The sequence below is a fragment of the Myripristis murdjan genome, chromosome 24 (assembly GCF_902150065.1).
Source record: "Myripristis murdjan chromosome 24, fMyrMur1.1, whole genome shotgun sequence".
NCBI classification, from domain to species: Eukaryota; Metazoa; Chordata; class Actinopteri; order Holocentriformes; family Holocentridae; genus Myripristis; species Myripristis murdjan.
This window is the reverse complement of record NC_044003.1, coordinates 24,632,143-24,650,621: the sequence shown is the minus strand read 5'-3', so window position 1 is coordinate 24,650,621 and position 18,479 is coordinate 24,632,143. Positions and strand designations below refer to the sequence as shown.

Below are 18,479 nucleotides of genomic sequence, written 5' to 3'. Positions count from 1 at the left end.
AAATGTACTGCATTTTAAAAGGAAGTCAACCTCATAGTGCACTGGAATATAGTGTCATGAGCACAGATATGCCTTTTGATAATAGACTTTGCCTGTGACATTTCCAAGAATTTGATAATATGGTGTGTTTTTAAATGAATAATTGGAGGCACGGCTGCTGAAGTTTATGTGTGTTGCCAAATTGTGTCAAAATAACCAAACATTAGAAACAACTGTTATCTGATTGATGCGAGTGCACTGAGACCACGAGTGGTTGATTGAAACCACTGAGTGAGAGAATATGAATAATTATAGCTAGGGGAATGATCGACCAAAAAATTATGAAAAAAAAAAAAAAAAAAAATCATTTATTTATTTATTAGTTTGTGCAGTTGGTTTCCAGTGGTACACAAGAGCGGTGAGCGGTAGTGAAAGGTTTTGTTCAAGGTCTTAGTGGTACACATAGTCTTCTCTGTCTATTTTTGGTTCCTTCTTTCTTTCTTTCTTTCTGGATTTTTTTTTACAGGGCAAAACAACATTGCTCAATTTCATGCTCTTATGATCCTGTCTTGGCATGAGATGTCAAATTGGCACACAACCTCTCGAGTTAGTTATGGGAAGAAAAATGTATATTTCAATTATTAGTTCTTTATGTACCACCTGATAAGGAAGAGTGACCACTGTATTTTACAACAACAGACAAATGACTGTTGAATCCCAACATGGGTACCATTATCAAATGCTAAAACTGTAAACCTCCTGAAGCATCTTTAGTGACTGGTGCTGTGAATTCCACAGTGTGTATAAAGTATAGGAGAGCAGAATTTTAAAAAAAAAGAAAAGAAGTAAAAGAAATGTGAATGCTTCTCTTTTCTGTAAAATGTTCTAGTTGTGGCACTTTTGAATTGAAAGAAAGGGAAGCGAAGAAGGAAGCATGCACTCACATCCATGCACAGACACACACACACACACGTACTTGAGGAAAGGGTAAAAGCATTCATAATAGGAACTGGTCAAGCGAAAAAATGGCTAATGAGCCTATAGCCTGTAGCAATGCCCATCTTCACCATCACCACCATCATCCTCTCACAGCACATGTTGCAGCAGCAGGAGCCTTGAGTCCTTAAAGGCGTGCGCCTATCTACACCATAGACTGCTTGACCTTTCTGTTGATTTAGCATGTCCTTGTGGACCGCGTGCGCCTAGACAGACACATACATCGCCCGGCCAGACATTTGTGTGCTCTGCAGCCCATTCATTCAACAGGAAGAAATTTCATTTTCCAATTGTCCGCAGAAAGATGATGGAAGTACATTCGGGGCGAGAGGATGTGAAGGGAAACACAAACAGCGAACACTAGAGCTGACAAACATGCCATCAAAGTGAATTTTCGCAGAGATTACTTTTTTCCAAAGCACAATCAAAGACTTTTGACCTTTCTGCTTTGTTTTTGCTGGTTCATCCTCTTATGTAAGGAGCTTGATCCTGGCTGCTTGTTTGTCATATGCGTTAACTTTCAAATTTCCCTGGAAGCATAACGCTGCTGAATTAATTACGCCCTTAATTGGGCGATATACAAGTATACTAAGTTAAAAATATCTTAAATGTGCAACACATCTCTGCAGGGACAATGCGTCCTCCTAGGAACATTATGTTGTAAACAAAGAAAAAAGAAACATTTAGATTAGAAAAGACAAACATAATTTCTCCTTATTGGCTATGTCTGGGAGCGCTGGAATTCTGAACGCTCATTTATTGTGTTCAACACTTAGAAAAAGTAAATGTCCTTCCTTAGGGGATCATTCACTAATGCTTTTGGGAATTGCTTCATCATTCATTTAGTCATCTCATTATCTATTTGGACATTTCATTCTATTTTTCATCTGCACTTCTGATACCGTTCTGCTATGATTATACTATAGTTTGATTGCAAATGACGTTACAATTTATTTCGCTTAAAAATGTTTGGAGGGCTATCACCAAAAATGCAATTATGCGCATCCACAAAAATTGAGAGTATAATCAACAGCAGATCAGCAACAGCTGCTGGGCGATCACAATCCACCTGGGTTTATTGGCAAGTCCACCAAGGACAAAGACAGGCAGATCTGGCCTAATAGCTTGATAATCGGCTGCAACAGTTTGACTAGCCAACCCGCCTTTGAAGGTAAGTGAGGTGCTGCTAATATACCACAGAAGAAAAATGATCCTGGAAGAGTTCAGGGGGATTGGAAGGTGTCACACAAGCTGTCCCTATAATCTCACTCCAGTGCTCATAAAAGTCAGTCACACAACCTGTATAATTGCCACATGTAATTGCTACAATCCAAGCTTGTAATTATACCTCTATAGTTGCAATTATGCAATCCCACCTTTGTTATGCTAGCTCAAAAACACATAGATACAACAACAAACACATGCATGCTCAGAACCGTGTCAACACATGGATGTAAACACACAAACTTCCTTTCAGCCGCAAGCGTTCTCACAGGGAACATCACATACACATTCACGCACACAGAGCCCACTGCATTTGCATACCCATTTACGAATTGTTTACACTAGGGCTGTCAAACCATTGTTTTTTTTTAATCATAATTAATCTCAAATTTTCAATAGTAAACTGCGATTAATCACTTTTTTTAATGCATGTTTAGTATGCCATATTTTGCAATTCAGATGCCTTGATTAAGAGGGGACTGAACTCAAGGAAAAACTACTTCATAATCGCTTATATTTTCTCTTCAAAATAACCTAAGACCCAAGTCACACAAGTTTGTAAAAGTTAAGCAAAGTAAAATGTCCACTTCTAAGAAATAAACACCGATAGCTCAAGATAGCAAGCTATACAGCTGCAGAATAAGACACATACTGTCATCCATACCTGAATCCATCCCCACACACCTGTTGCTGCATAACAACAAACACGGACACCAACAATGGACTGCAACTTGTGTGTCCAGAATCAGCTATAGCCTGTTACAGTTCAAGAGCATTCACAGCAGCATATTGTAACTTAACACTGACATAAGATGACAACTTTATGACTGATGTTCCGCAGCATGTATTTGATTAAAGGTAACACATTTAACAAACCCACCTAACTTCCACTGCATCATTTGACTAATCTGTGCCGTATCAATATGCTCAAATATCCAATTAATAGAACTAGAATTCATACAAGTTCAAACATAGTCCTTGTGAAACATGCACCATCTACAAAAAACCTACAATATTACAAATTACACACTTGAACATTTTATTAAAATGACCCCATTCATCACTATGACTCCCTGGTTCATTTAAGGTGTTGTCCAAATTAAAAAAAAAAAAAAAAAAAAAAAAAAAAAAAAAAAAAATGAGTGATTGATTGACTGTGATTGTTGCAGTTTTCTCCCCCTCTTTGGCCACAATTGACAAGTAACTTCTTTGTAGCAAGCTCCATTTTCTGAATAGCTTGTAGTGTAACTAACTACTTTCTGGAGAGGCGTAGCTACTTTAAATCAGTGTTCCCCAACCCAGTCCTTAAGGCCGCCTGTCCTGCATGTTTTGGTTTCAGCTCTGCTCTTTCACACCTGACCCAATTAAGGCCCACACATCTTGCTGCACGCCCTGTTCAGGCAGATCTGCTTCAACCAATCAGCATGAAGCCCTTAAATGAATCAGGTGTGAAAGAGCAGAGCTGAAACAAAAACCTGCAGGACAGGTGGTCCTTGAGGACTGGGTTGGGGAACACTGCTTTAAATCAAGAGTAGCTTGTAGCTTGTCAAGATACAATTTCAAATGAGCGTCCCCAACACTGCATTAATGTACCACCATGAGTCATCTGTGGCCTCCTGTGACCCCCGACTCTCCGTATAGCCTCTGATGCTGAGTGAGTGAGCCATACACTAGTTGGACATTTTACTGTGAGCTGTGAGTAAGTGGCAACATGTAAATTTAATTAATGTAGATTCAATTTATATTACAATTTAAATTTATTCCATTTAGATTTACTGACAGCTCCACCTTGTGGAGTACACTAAGACTGTATTATGTGTGTTTTGGCTTCTGGATTTTTCCATAATAAAAGTGACTATGAGTCATTGGGTCACTCTCTGACCCTGACTGTTTTGCTGAGTTGTGAAAAAGAAAAAGAAAGCTAATCAGGTGTGCTGCTTCAGACAATGGAGAGACCACAGGGGTACACAGACCACAGAGTTGATAATACATAAAAGTTGTGTGAAATTGATCCTTGGAGATGAAAAGCCACAGTGGGTGTGGGGAGTCGGGGGCCCACAAAAGCGTTCTTGCAGGGTGCTCAAAATTCCTGGCAGCAGTCCTGGTATCAGCACTAACCCTAACTTTAACTGATAAAAAGTTAACACTAAATTGAAAGTCGACTGATAAAACTGAGTATTTACATTGGACGGTTTGATAAGAAGTTAAATGTCTACACCGACTCAACTGATACAAAGTTGATACAGATGAATATTAATATTGGACGGGGTGGGGAATGAAGTGCACTGTTTTGACACTCGGCTGCCCTCCTACGGTGTTAAGCTCAGAGGAAGAATGATGTCAGGGAGGAGAGATCAGTAAGTTTCTGTGAATAAACCTGCCAATCTGCCAAGGCAAAGGATGATGCACTCGGACCTGTTTGTCTCGCTCTGTCCCTCTGGTTCACTCCCTCGCTTTACTTAGAGCGTTCACTCTCGTATTTCTCTGTTCCCTTCCCCTGATTACTGTCCCGCTCACTCTTTCTTGCTCCCCGGTCGCATTGTTCCCCTCTCTATTTGTCTCTCCTTATCTCTCCCATCCTTTTTCTTCCTTACCCATTCCCTCTCTTCTCATTCTCCATGCCTTCGCTCTCTCTTTATCTTAACCCCTCCATCTCCTTCTCTCCCCCCTTCTCATCAGGCACACAGGCTGAGACACAAACACCATCCCTCACATCTCCAATGAGTACCTTGTTATCATCTTGTCCCCACAATGGCTTTCTGTCTGGCTCCGTCTCAGCTTGGATTCCGTCACTAATGGGACCGCATCATTTTCGACAGCTGCAATTCCTCAGCACTGACAAACAGAGACGTGGTGCAGCTCTGAGAACACAGCTCAGAGGGATTGCAGACTAATGCCTCAGTTTGATTTACACATTTACAAAGGCCTTTTTTAAACATATCATTTCTCTTTGAGGCAGACAGACTGGTTTTGTATAGAAATGCCAGACGGCCTGTAAAGAAAACATGGGCCTATAGATGCCCTGCTGCTGCGGAGTTCATTTCCTCTCATTTCCCCCTGCATCCTTTTGTCAAGATCCCTCGCTTCATATCGCCTCATCTCACTACGCTGTCTTCTAAAATGTCCCGTTTTTGATTCAAAGTTATGTCAGCCTCAATCATAGTGTCAGGGAACACAATTCATGAAATATGTATGAGATTTGAAAATCCAATGACAACAGACAGTAACGTGTCAGCGTGCTATTCTGGGTTCAGACGTCTTAGAAGCTTGTGTAAGGCTCTTTAGATCTGGAGAAGAGAAGCTAAGTGAAACTTCATGAAAGCTCCAACAATGGCACATGTTAGAGTTTGCCTTCCTTCGATCTTCCAGCCAGCTAATCATTTCCAGTAGGTCCTGCAGGGCAACAACAAAAGACTCACAGAATTTGTATTCCAATTTGTTATTTCCTTAGGTTACCTTCTTAACTAAATTTACTTGTTTTTTTGACCCCTGTCTTTTGTCTCCCTCAAAAGGGGCCCTTAATGGCTGACTTGCTTCTGACCCCAGAACAGCTGTGAAAGCAGAGGCACACAACAGATTGTGATATCAAATGATTCGCACAAACAACCGTGTCTTTTGCTTTTAAGCTCCTGTGCGTAACGAAGCAATTTCATTCTGTTCAAGGGGAAGCTATTTCATTTATCCAACTTATTACACAAACACTTTGCCACATATTTCAAGTGCTGATGCCAACTTAGCGCAGTGGGTAGAGAAACAGGCTTTTTTGAATATTATTTATTTATCTTTTTATATCTATTACACTAAAGTAAGGGATTTGTTTCTGGGAAGGTCAAAAAGCTACCTTGAAAATGTCTCTAGGGTCGGACTGGCGAAGATGTTAGCGCCAGTCAGAGAGAACATTTTAATTTCCTATTGGTGGGTATTAGGCAGCTCACGCAGTGAACTGAGGAAAGCTGTGTGTTGAAGCTTATCGTGTTTGAAGAGAGGCAGGTACACTGATCTGTGTTAATAACGCGGTGGTAAGAGCCGCTCAGCCAGCCAGTGGTTATGGCCTGCCAGCTTATTACCAGTGACATCACAGATCAGACTGCATTTGGCTCTGCTCAGCGTGCTCTCATTAGAGCAGACATCCTACAGGAGACCCTGCTGGTCATATACGTTGCCCTTTAAAGTGCGGTCAAGGAGCATCTGGAGAGGCCTTGTGCAGACAATGCTTCAGAGCAGACAGTAATAATTCAAAGTGTTAGGTAACACATTAGACTTGTGTTTTACACTTTTATGTTTTCCATAAAAAATGCCAAGGGAGGCATATCTCACTCGCCACTTACAAACAGTCATGTGAAAAATGAAGCCGAGGTAAAATATTCCATTCGATGTGTTTCAATTTATGTCAGCCTCGCAGTTCAGAGGACTTATTACTCTCTGTTGGCTGCAGTTTGATGGCATGTTCAGTGATTTTGAGCCTCAGTGCGTTCCAGTGGTGGCTTGTTTGCACTTAAATCATAGGATCTCTGGCTCACGGATAATCACATTTTAATCATGATTTGCAGAAATACTTTAATTTATTGCAGGACGAAAGTCTCTTGGAGCCTCTTGGAGCATGAACAGAGTTGGCACATTAAATATTTCAATAAACAAGTCGATTTTAAATTTTGCATGGGCTGAACGATTGATATGAACTGAAACTACTCTATGAAACATTAAAAGCCCTGTGTCCATTTGAGCTATACCGATTCACTGGCTTTCTCAGCACCACTTGTACCAAAGGCCTTTTTAGCTGCACTTAAAGGACCATACCAGTGATTTAGCATGCTTAGCGTCATTTCCACAAAATGTATATACTTAATGTTTCTGCTCATTTTTTTCCCAAAGAAAGCAGTCTGTTATCATTTTGTCTACCTTTTATCAAGCTGTCCGTTTCCATTCATTCCACTACGATATAAAAATGAACTTTCAGACTTCACACTTTCTTCACACTAGTATTCTACCGCTGTGATAAAGTTGTCCACATCCGTTTTCCCTAAAAGCAGCAGCATTTGCTTCGCACATCCAATTATCAGTTCCGTGGTTTATGAATGGCATCAACTTTGTTAGCCACAGAAGTGCTATAATTCAAATTTGAAAACAGGGATTTTGATTATATGTTGTGAAATCTGTAGTACTCCAGCAAGATCTGCAGAGTGGTTTGTTGCAGTGCAAAATGTGGGTAAATTGTAGTCAATGGACCGAACATTCAAAATCACTGGTTTGGTCCTTTAAGCCCCAAACATTGGAGATATATGTGCAAGGCTGCTGTGTTTCTTGTACATTCATACATCATGCGAGGAGGGAAATTTGCTTAATAAGAATCAACTTTATCTCCTAGTAGCGTTCTCTTCCCTTATCTCACCCTGAAACCTCCCACTATTCCTTTCTCACCCCATATTTCTCCCTCTTGCTCTCTCCCTGTGAAGAACACAGTCAATGACTCAGTGGGGTATATACAGAAGAATAGCACTGCGTGGGATTTCAAAGGGTGGAAAAAACACACCAGAGAGTGTGGGATGTGGCCAAGCGAATAAACTAATTTGTCTGCAGGGTTAGGGAGTAGTGAGAGTGGGGTTTATTTAGTGCCCTACCCACATCCTCGCCTCTCCAGAGAGACACAACCCTCCGAAGTTCGGCTCACTGAGGATAAGCCTGCACTGACTCACTCTAATAAAACAATGTATTTTTCATCAGTGTACAAATAACCATTTTAATTACTGTGCATCAAAATGGAAGTGAACTCAATTATGAACATATCGCCACTCTTTTGCATTTCACATGTCAAAATAAATTAATTTCTTTGTCTTGTGCCAACATTCTCTTTGTTTTTGCACATGAAGTATCATATTGAAAGTCAAACAATAGAAACTTGAGTAATAATGCTTTGCTTTATTTTGGTCACTTTATTGATACAATGCATAATTAGCATTATTATGATGGATAATTTTCTTAGTTTTTTTTTTTTTTTTTTTTTTTTAAAGACAGAACATAGCATCTGCAACAATGTCATCCATGGCGTTGTTGTCTTCTGTTTCTGTAAAGAGAGACCACAAGGTTTAGGGCAACTATTTCATCTACAACTAAATTCAAACAGTATTATTGAGTTCACGCTCTGGCTGTTATATATATATGCTGCAAAGAGCAGCTTCAGTCTGTGTTCAAAGCGTAGCATTAAAAAATTAGATCCGGCTACAGCACGATACTACAATACAGACAAACGCTCTTTGGCAAAAGACAAATAATTCATGAAATCTGAAAGTACTTAAACAGTACATTGATCCCTTTACCCCTTGATGATTTTGCCGTCAATTTCCAAATTCGAAAAAAAAAAAGAAAAAAAAAAGATCCCATATCATATAACACTGGGACATATTTATTCTGTATCTGCCAGCTGAAACGCTTCACTGAAGCTATATCACAGTTTTATTGAGTGAAATATTCAAACTCAAGATGCTGTTGATTTATGCACCATCCCCATCCCATCAAATAGAAAAAATAATATCTACATGTCTTGTGCATCATTTTATACACATTTCCTTGTAATTCAGCAGGAGATATGTGGTATCTTTGGAAACACAGAGACCACCACTAGAATTTAAAATAAAGTTCTGTGGGTTTGAACAAAGCCCAGCTGCGCAGCATGCATTCGTAATGACACACGCACCGATGGGAGTTGAAGAGGTTTCAAGCCAATCCATAATGCCTTTTTGGAACATGGGATCTACTTACAGCATTTGTACAGTGTGTTGATCCTGCGAATATCAATGTCGGACATGCCCTGCCTCTGGCCAATGGGAACAGAGGGATCAGGGATGGGAGTTATGGTTTCCTTTCCAAACTGACTGGCGAAGGCAGTCCTGCAGATTCAGGAAAGAAGATGATTTAACTAGTATTTATTCCTGAATAAAGTCAGATTCAGGAAATATTTTATTTTTGTTCTTTTGTGCTCACTCTTTTTGTACCTTACCTTCCATAGTGCATTACAGAAGAGTAGTCATATGGGGTGTTGAGATTATTACTGTCCTTCTTCTGAAAGTTGTGCACGTAATCTGAGTCACAAATCAGATATCAGAAATCATTAATGGGCAGCACCATACAGTAAATTCAACGACCACATTGTCATTGGCTTCCTATACTAATAGACTGAGTCAAACTAATGTCTTTTCAGCCATGAAAACAGATGCTTTTCCTTGGCATTTAACAGCTGACGGCATGAGATTCTTACATTGTTTGACGTATTCCCAGTTGATTCTGACATACTGGTCGCGGTCGCTCCGAGTGTGTTCGTGGTAGAAGCCCAGAGCATGCAGCAGCTCATGCTGGATGATGCCGTGGCGTACGCAGCCGAACCTCTGCAGTGACACCACCTGCTTGTCTCCAAGGCGACCCAGAGAGGAGAAGCACCTGAGAATGCAGAGAGAGAGAGAGAGTGAGAGAAAGAGAGAAAGACACACAGAAAGAGAGAGATGAAATAAATAAATACATACGCAGTGTATCCATTATTACATGTTAGTAGCCTGTGTCTGTCTGTGAGCCTGTGCCTACATGTGTCACTGCACATTTGCCTTAAGTTGGCTTTTATTGATGTTTGGTTCTTAGTTTCTATACCTTTTGCTGTGGCTGCAGCAGTGAGCTGGCTTACGGCTATGAAGCACAGGGAAGTCATAGCAACAACGACAATGCAGTAAACAGTGAGAGCAAAAAAGAACTGTGAAGCAAAATACTGTATGCACCAGACAAGACACTGGTAAAGACTGCCATTTTTTTTTTTTTTACATTTATTACTGATTGCCTCATTCACTGTCTGCTTTCTCGGCCCCTGTTGTGGGTGCTGCTTACCTCAGCCTCAGGCTAAATGCTGTTCAAGGTGTTAGTGATAAGGATGATAAATGTGTCAGAGGACCATACCAGTGATTTAGCATGTTTAGTGTAATATCTACAAAATGTGTGCACTTCATGTTTCTGCTAATCTTTTCCTGGAGCAAGCAGTCGCATTTTACAAGTCTTTCTTCACACCAGTGTCCCATCACCGTGATAAAGTCGTCCACACTCGTTTTCCTGAAAGCAGCAGCACTGTTGTGTTTTCACGGCTTGAAATTGGGTGGAGTGAAACAGTTCCTCCGCCAGGGAAAATAGTCCCTGGGGAAATGTTTGCTTTACACAGCCGTGCTTTGTTAATCCCTAATTTAGGGATTTAAGTGATCTTAAGTGTTATAGAGTTGCCTAACCATTCTGCAGGGAAAAGTATTATTAGTCCATTTTCATGGTACTTAAAGGTGGGATATGCAAAATTAGGCTACTCAGAGTGGAGTGAGGTAATGATCCTTCAGACAATTGACAAAAAAAAAAAAAAAAAATAATAATAGAATAAAGAATAAGCACATAATTAAGGTTAAGTCTACATACTACATACATACCAGACCGACTCACTGATAGATTAGTTTGTTTTTGTAAGTTAAAGTTCTCACTTTGACTGGCCCTCAGAAACATTGCAGTGTAACTTTAACAGTATTTTTTAATCCCACAATGGAGTATTTGGTGTAAATAAGCATAACTACTGCTCACTTGTCTTTAAGAGACACAGTTGTCGTCATCATTTGACTATTTAAGCAAAGGCACTTCACACGAGTGCCATCATTGTTTGGTTACCGACTTACCCGTATCTCGGCTCAAAGCTGATGTACATCCTCTGTTTGACACGTGGAACGAAGCGAATGCACGTTTTTGAATGGAAGTCCTTCATCGCATTTAAAATCTCATTCTTCTCATGAGTATCTGCAACCATACAGAAAACATACTGAGTGTCATCGGCAGGGAAGTATGTGAGAAGGACATGCTGTTTATTCAGTTAACGTTTTATGTGGAAACCCACCGTATTTAGAGTTTATGATGAAAGGGATCTCCACTTTCCCATTAGCTGACTTTGACCACAGACAGCTGAATGTTTTACTGAAGCATCTCATGGCACTTCTTGTTCTTGGAATCAGCACATCTCCTTCTATCAGAAAATCTGTAGAGCCTAGTGGGATGAAAGAAAATAAATACCAGCTCAATGTCAAGCCGAAGCAAGAAATATCTGACTTTCCTTTGTCGTGTGTGTGTGTTGTTCTGACATGATTGAACACTAACCGTTGTTCATCCTCAGAATAGTTGAGGTAATGTCAGACTCATCCTCGAGGATTTCTGAGGAAAGGGAACCAAAGAGGAAGTCATCCACAACCAGTTTCACAGAAAAAACAAAATGGCCTCTTTACGATACCCGATTCATTTTTTCAGTCAGACAGGGCTGCAAATAGCCCCGCAGAGGTGTGGACACTTACCGTTTTCCCCTCCGTCTTCCTGTGGGAGAATGGGAAAAAAAAAAAAACTTGTTCATATCACAGTACTGAAACTCTGTGGAATGCAATGCACTGGGAAATGGATTGAGGAAAAAAAGGGCATTTATGCTGTGCCATGCGTTTCCTTATCTGCTGGAGTAAAAGTGTTGTCTACCATATTGACCAGCTGTCTCTTACCAGGCCAGGGTGAGCCATAGACAGGCCCAGGAGCAGCAGCAGAAGGAGAGAAATCATTGCTCTGAGCTCCATTGTCTCTTGCTGTTTGGATGGTGCTAATGCTCTTGATGAAGAGGTCGCTCTGGAGACGTGACTTGTTTCACCAAGGACTGATGCTCAGGCCTGCTGAGGGCAGAGTTTATATGCTGACTGTCAAGGTGTGTCTGTGTGTAGAGATTAGTGGTAAAGGGGTCTTAGACACACAGCTGATGGAGTGTCCTCCCCACCCTGTCCCACTGATACAACACAGGGATAATCTTATGCTGGGGAGATTACACTGACCCTGTGTCAGCTTGTCTAGCATCAGATTTCAGATGGTCTCTTTAACCAGGTAGGGGCTAGAAAGGTGCATAAGACCGGCTGAAAAGTTTAATTTCAGAAATAAGGGATCCACAATGTGAGAAAAAATGAAATAAAATAAATTAGAGTGAAAGAGAGGTTCTTAAAATATTTGCTAAGAAAACATCAACAGTAAAGAAATAATCTGTAATTTTGAACTATTTCTGCTATTTTTGAATTAATTGATGCCATTCATTGATTGGCCTGTGATGAAAATGACCAAAACAAGAGCTTCATTTGGATGGGCAATACAAATTACCTAAATGAATACATTTAATTTTGGGCTCTATGGATGAAAATGAATGAAAATGTAAGTGCAAATTTTTTCAAAACCATTTTCACATTTATACCAACATTACCTTTTTACCACAGAGGCACAATCAAACTTTTTTTTCTGTCTGTTTCTGGTTGGCCACTCTCTGCACACTCTTATTTCTTGGTTGAAATTTCTCGGTTTAAAAAACGAAGCGGGCTAATCAGCGCTGTTGTAGGGAGAACATATGTTGGCGTAATCAAGCTGTGCCAGAGCCAAAGAGATCATAGCATTAGCTGACTCTGGCTGACAGGAGCAAATGGATGATAAAGTCATAGACAGCACTATCATTTTTTTTTTTTTAAACAAATTGAAACACTCAAAGCAGAGCAACATTGTGTTGTGGAGGCATTCCTGAGAGGGAAGGTGTTTTCTGCGTTCTGCTGACTGGATTTGGCTAAAGTTTAATTTAATTTATCAAGTAGCCCCACTGGAAGGGACCCCCGGTCTGTTTGTTAGAATTAGCCTGCTGTAGCTCTGTTCCAGGGTGTTAGTTTCCATGGTTAGCCTGTTGTTAGCCCAAGATAAGACATAAGATGTGCCTTTATTGATCCAATGTAGGGAACATTCAGTTTGACTCGGCAGCACAAGGAAATGTGTTTAACATCAAAGAATAGAAAGACTTTTCCATTACCTATACATCTAAAAAGTAAAAAAAAAAAAAAAAATAGAAATACAATTGTCTTCTCCTTCACATTTGTCTTTTTAAGTGCAGCAGAATGGGACCCTGATGTTGTTTCTAAAGATACACACAGTGAATATGCACATACAGTGTTCGTTTACATGTGCAAGAGCTGTGTTAGTGGCAGTTTCGCTGTGAGTGGTATACGGTTGTGAGTCTCAGACAGTGGAGGTAGGAGGCACTGGGTGCTGTGGCGCTGTAAAGTCTGATGGTGGTGGCAAAAAGGAGTCCCCTCAGGTGCTGTATGAGACTGGCTGAACGCTCCTGAGTCGCCTCGGCTCGGCATGAAGAGGATGAGAGGGGCCGTCCATGATAGCTTTCAGCTCCCCTCTCCTCCTCTTCTCCGTCACAGGCTCCACACTGTCCAGCTCCATCTCCACCACAGAGCCAGCCTTCTTCACCAGCTTGCTCAGTGTGTTGGCACCACAAGCCTGGATGCCACCTCCCCAGCACACCACAGCAAAGAAGATAAGTCTGGCTGCTACAGACTGGTAGAACACAGCCTGCTCTGTCCTGTCCTGTAGAGGGCCTCAGTGTTGACCAGCCAGTCCAGCTTGTTGTTGACTTGCACCCCTTGCACTCCATCATCTCCACTCCCTACTCCATTATGGTGACAGGGATGTGGAGCCTCTGGCTGGAAGTCCACCACTAGCTCCTTGGTTTTCCTGTTGAGCTGAAGGTGGTTGCTGTTGCACCATCCTATGACTCGGTGCTCCTCCTCCTTATCATCTGTGATTCAGCTGACGTCCGTTGCGGTGTGCCAATGTTGCTCGCCACCTCGTCTGACAAGCAGCCCGCAGCCCTGTGTACTGTGTGGCCTGTCGGTGAGGTGAGGTCGGCTCGGCTAGGCAGGGTCCTTGCATTTGAGACGTGCCAGCAGCTGGGAAGTGCCCAGTTTAAACCTCCCAGCTCCCACTGTGCCGTGTTTGAGAACTCCACTTGGTAATTTTTAGCATGTTCATTGCTCACTATAGCCCAAAGCATTACCTCGCATTTTTCAGTCAGATAAAAAAAAGTGAACATGGCACAATGGAGTAATAAAATGAAATGTTACAGTGTGTGTGTTTGTTTACAATTTTCACCTGACAGAAGGTTTTTGTTGTAGCCAGGTCATTTGCTGCTTCTGTTCAGAACTCAAAGCCGAACTCCCACTGGGAAGGACATTCAGAAGCATTTTTTCCCATTGGGACCTGGGACTCCTCCCAGCAAATTAATTTGGCATATTTGGCACAAAGTGTCAGCACTGACTGACATTATTGTAAGTGTCCTAATTTTGTGAGTTAGACTGATTTGCAATGGAAAACGGAGTCTGAATCTCAGGCTTGGAGTATTTAGGAGTTTAATTTGGATAATGCAGATGCTGTATTATCTGCAGCTTGCCATTAAACTGAACATCTTCTGTGGCCTCTCCAGCCCTTCAGATTACACAGGGAGCTTTTCCTTTTACACTGGGCGTGACCTTTAACTGTGTGGCTCCGTCTAAAATTTGTTGTTTCAAATAATGATAATGGCTCAATTAGCCACTGGGTATAAAGTGTTATAGTCATTATTGAAGCTTTGCAGCAACAGTGGTGGTCTAAGAAGCAAAATAAAGATGCTCTGACAAGGCCTTGGCCAGCAGACCATGATGCACAAAACAATTATTGTGCCATCTCATAAAAAGACCAGACATTGTTAGGTTTAGAGGGAGGAGTATTCAGATTTATTCGACCCCTCGCCAGTAAATCACAAGGCTGCAGTATTTACAGGGGGAAGAAGGATGCTGTCTGGGTTCACAGCACCATAAAGAGTTTTAGGATCTGATTTCACACCATGTCAAGGCCAACAGCTTCAAATTGCGATTTCATCACTCCAACCTTTATATGATGTGGCCCTCTGCTGTACATCACAATAATGTAGGCATTTATTTTTTAGGGAACGAAAACAAAGCACAGAGCCTTTGTGTCGGCGTGCATGTGTGCGTGCGCGTGTGTGTGTAGGCATTTGTGTGTGTTAGAGAGAGAAAGACAGAGTGCAGGTACGTGTAAGCACAGCGCAGCCATATGGATGTGTATATTTTCCAAAGTTTGCACCATGAATTTTGTATATAAATGGATGTGTGTGTGTCTGTGTGCGCGCTCATGCCTGTATGTTGTCCGTATGTCTGCCTTTGTGTGTCCAAGTCATGTGGCTGCACAGGTAATCCAATTTGTGTTTTAGAGTCACGGCGAAGCACGAGTAATGCTCAGTGATGTATGACCCATCCATTCAGCTGAGCTTTATTCCTAATGCGTTCTCCGACTCCAGAGGAAGTAGATCTTATTCAATTGGATGTCACTCTAGTGCTAGCCACAGAAATCATTTTTATTCCCCTCCAAACATCTTTACTCTGCTAAAAAAAAAAGAAGGCGGCTTCAGAAAGCCCTTAGAGACGTCAGAATAAGTGTGATGCTTATGTGACTCTTTAGTAGGACTTCTCCCATCCCAGCACGTCTTCCCCCTTTTCTTCTTACTCATACTCCTCTTTTTTTTCCCTGTTAAAACAACCGTTAACCATAGTCCCGCTGCTCGCCGCCACATTTTACAGTCACAGGGAGATTGCATTTCGGTGATGTCTTGCCTCCATAATTCAGCAGTTCTCAGGTTGAAATTGGGGCAGGACATAATGCAGGAAGGCGCTGTCAGAAACTGTGCAGGTTGGACCGCGGCAAACATGGCAAGGGAGAGGCAGTGAGGCCCACTGGATGCAATACCATCCACTATGAAATGCCTTGTGCATCATCTTGAGCTGTTACACATTACTGATTCTTCAAAATGAATAAACTACAGCCACATTTACAGGGAAATGTATATGGAATGATGCACAAAACATACAAATATTATAAATATTATATCAATTTGAAGTAATGCTGAAAACAGTGAAATGTTTGGTTTGAAAATTTAACTCAGTATAAGTGTGTTACAGCTTCAGGAAAGCATTGAAACCAGCATATACAGAATATCCATGTGACATTTTCATACAATGTTCTAACTTTGAAGCTTCTTAAGGGGAAATATACTGTGGAATCCGGGGTTATTCAAGGGGTTAAAAGGGGAATGGGACTTATGGTATGAAAATGAGCAAACAAGTTGGCGGCAGATGGGAAGATTTGGCACATTGTTCACAAATGCCAAACAAAGTGATGGCACACCCTATTAGCCTTCTATTATCCTAGAGTACATCTCTGTCTTTTTCTTTGACACTATGTGGGCAGCCAAGGACAACAGTCAATGAGCAATATCAATTTGCTTAATGGACTATTAAACAATGTGCTTAACATTTAGAATCGCTGCACTGGTGTTCAGTGGGAGTGTGTGCCAGGAAGGCCGCTGTCATGATGACCGTCCTGTTAAATAGAGTACATTAGCTTGGTCTGCTGCCTCTTAACTCACTGTGGCTGACTCCCTCCCACAGTTGGTTGTCTGACCTGACACAGATGCCCTAATAACTCCCCCGTCAGCCACCTTTGCACCGCATATGACTGCGTGTCAAAATAACAAGCCCTTTCGCACACTGCATACATTTTCTGCCCTGTCATGCGACTCATTATATGTTTTGACAAGCAGGTACATGCTAGCTGGTTGGCCATTTTCACACCTGAATGTGTGTGGATAACAGCTTCTTCTTGGTGTCTGTCACATACAAATAATACATACATTACGGCGCCAGTGCAGAGTGCATGTAATCCCTTTAGTGTTGAGTCATGGTACAATATGTTTCAACACCAGCGCTTCATTATTATCATAAAGAGTGAGGAGACTAGAGCTTAGTCAGCTCAGCAGCAGGAATCAAACGCGGAGGCAAGATGTAGGTTTGTAAACAGTCTAAAGCAGCTCACTGTCTGTCTGTTTGTCTCGCTCTTCCTTCCTCCCTTTTTTCTTCTCTCTCCCCTCTCTATAGTCGAGTCAATCTGAGAAGGTAAACATCTTGTTCATACTAATTGACATTCAGACAAACAGGAGCAAATATATTCAATATGAACACCCTCTTAATTGGTGTGAATTACTAGACTTGTAAGAGGCTGTGAATAGTAAATTGAATCAGCTGTATTATTGTAGTAATGCAATTGATTAAGCCACAACCTGAATGCACAGTCCATTCAGGGAATAATCTTGTTTGATAGATGAGGCATCAAGTGCTTTATACATTAAGGTGGATTTGAAAATGATACCCAAAGGTCTTTGTGCTGAAGGTAATGGTAATGGTGGCAAAAGAAAGCTTCAGCAGATTGTAAAGCAGTTTTACTCTTAACATAGGAACTGTCTCCTACTAAAATGTTTGTTGGTGGGTAGAAATGGGAGGCTGACTGTTTTTCTTTTTTCAGGAATGCTGTGGGCCACTGGATTCCTGTGTGATTCCCATGAGATGGGAGTCAATTTCACTTCTCATCATGTGGCTGAGATGGGCCATTAAAAAAGTCAGCGGGAGTGGGCAGAACTGAGAATTAGAATAACTTTATATAACTATATATTTTACTCTCAGTGGCCACTTTAGTCGGTACACCTGTACCAGTCTAATACAGTCCAATGCAACTGTTCTGCCATAAAGTTTCTTTTCCTGCTGCCTATAATGCTCAGTGACAGAGGTGTTAACTCAATTCTGTGTTTGGCATTGAGCTCATAGTTAGTGGTGCTGTTGCATTTTATTGAGGTGTTTCTCATATTCTGTCCCCCTCATGTAAATATATATATACACTACTCACAAAAAGTTAGGGATATTTGGCTTTTGGGTGAAATTTATGGAAAATGTAAAAAGTTCACGCTACAGTGATATTATATCATGAAAGTAGGGCATTTAAGTAGAAGCATACACTGGTGATTTCCTCATCTCAAACAATTTCTTGAAACAAAAGCCAACAACAGTGGTGGATATACCACAACAAAAAATGTCAGTGTCAATAACTTGTCATGTGCCCTCGAGCATCAATTACAGCTTGACAACGACGTCTCATGCTGTTCACAAGTCGACTTATTGTCTGCTGAGGCATGGCATCCCACTCTTCTTGAAGGGCGGCCCTCAGGACATTGAGGTTCTGGGGTACAGAGCTCCGAGCCTCTACACGGGACTCAGCTGATCCCATAGGTTTTCTATGGGATTCAGGTATGAGAAAGTGCAGGCCACTCCATTTGAGGTACCCCAGTCTCCAGCAGCCGTTCCCTAATGATACGACCTCGATGAGCTGGAGCATCAAACACCTGATGTGAATTTTGCCGTTAAACTCCTTGTTAGAGAACAGCAACTTGTGCAAAAAGTACTGAAACACTGAACAGTTGGACATGTGCATTCAAAAATTTACAGAAGGTCACATTAAGTTCACCTGTAAAGGTTATAATGCATTTTAGCTTC

General features: G+C 41.3%; 2 protein-coding genes across 2 annotated transcripts in view; one reads left to right on the top strand and one right to left on the bottom strand.

Moving 5' to 3' along the window:
• Window positions 1–18,479, top strand: part of mdga2a (MAM domain containing glycosylphosphatidylinositol anchor 2a) — a 168,836-nt gene that overhangs the window by 27,828 nt on the left and 122,529 nt on the right. The window lies entirely within an intron of this gene.
• LOC115356391 (low choriolytic enzyme-like) lies at window positions 8,948–11,813 on the bottom strand. Its single transcript, XM_030047534.1, has 8 exons — window positions 11,742–11,813; window positions 11,547–11,565; window positions 11,356–11,409; window positions 11,099–11,245; window positions 10,884–11,001; window positions 9,452–9,630; window positions 9,194–9,275; window positions 8,948–9,083 (listed from the first exon to the last, which is right to left on the bottom strand). Exons 1-8 carry the CDS (start codon window positions 11,811–11,813, stop codon window positions 8,948–8,950), a joined length of 807 nt encoding a protein of 268 aa, XP_029903394.1.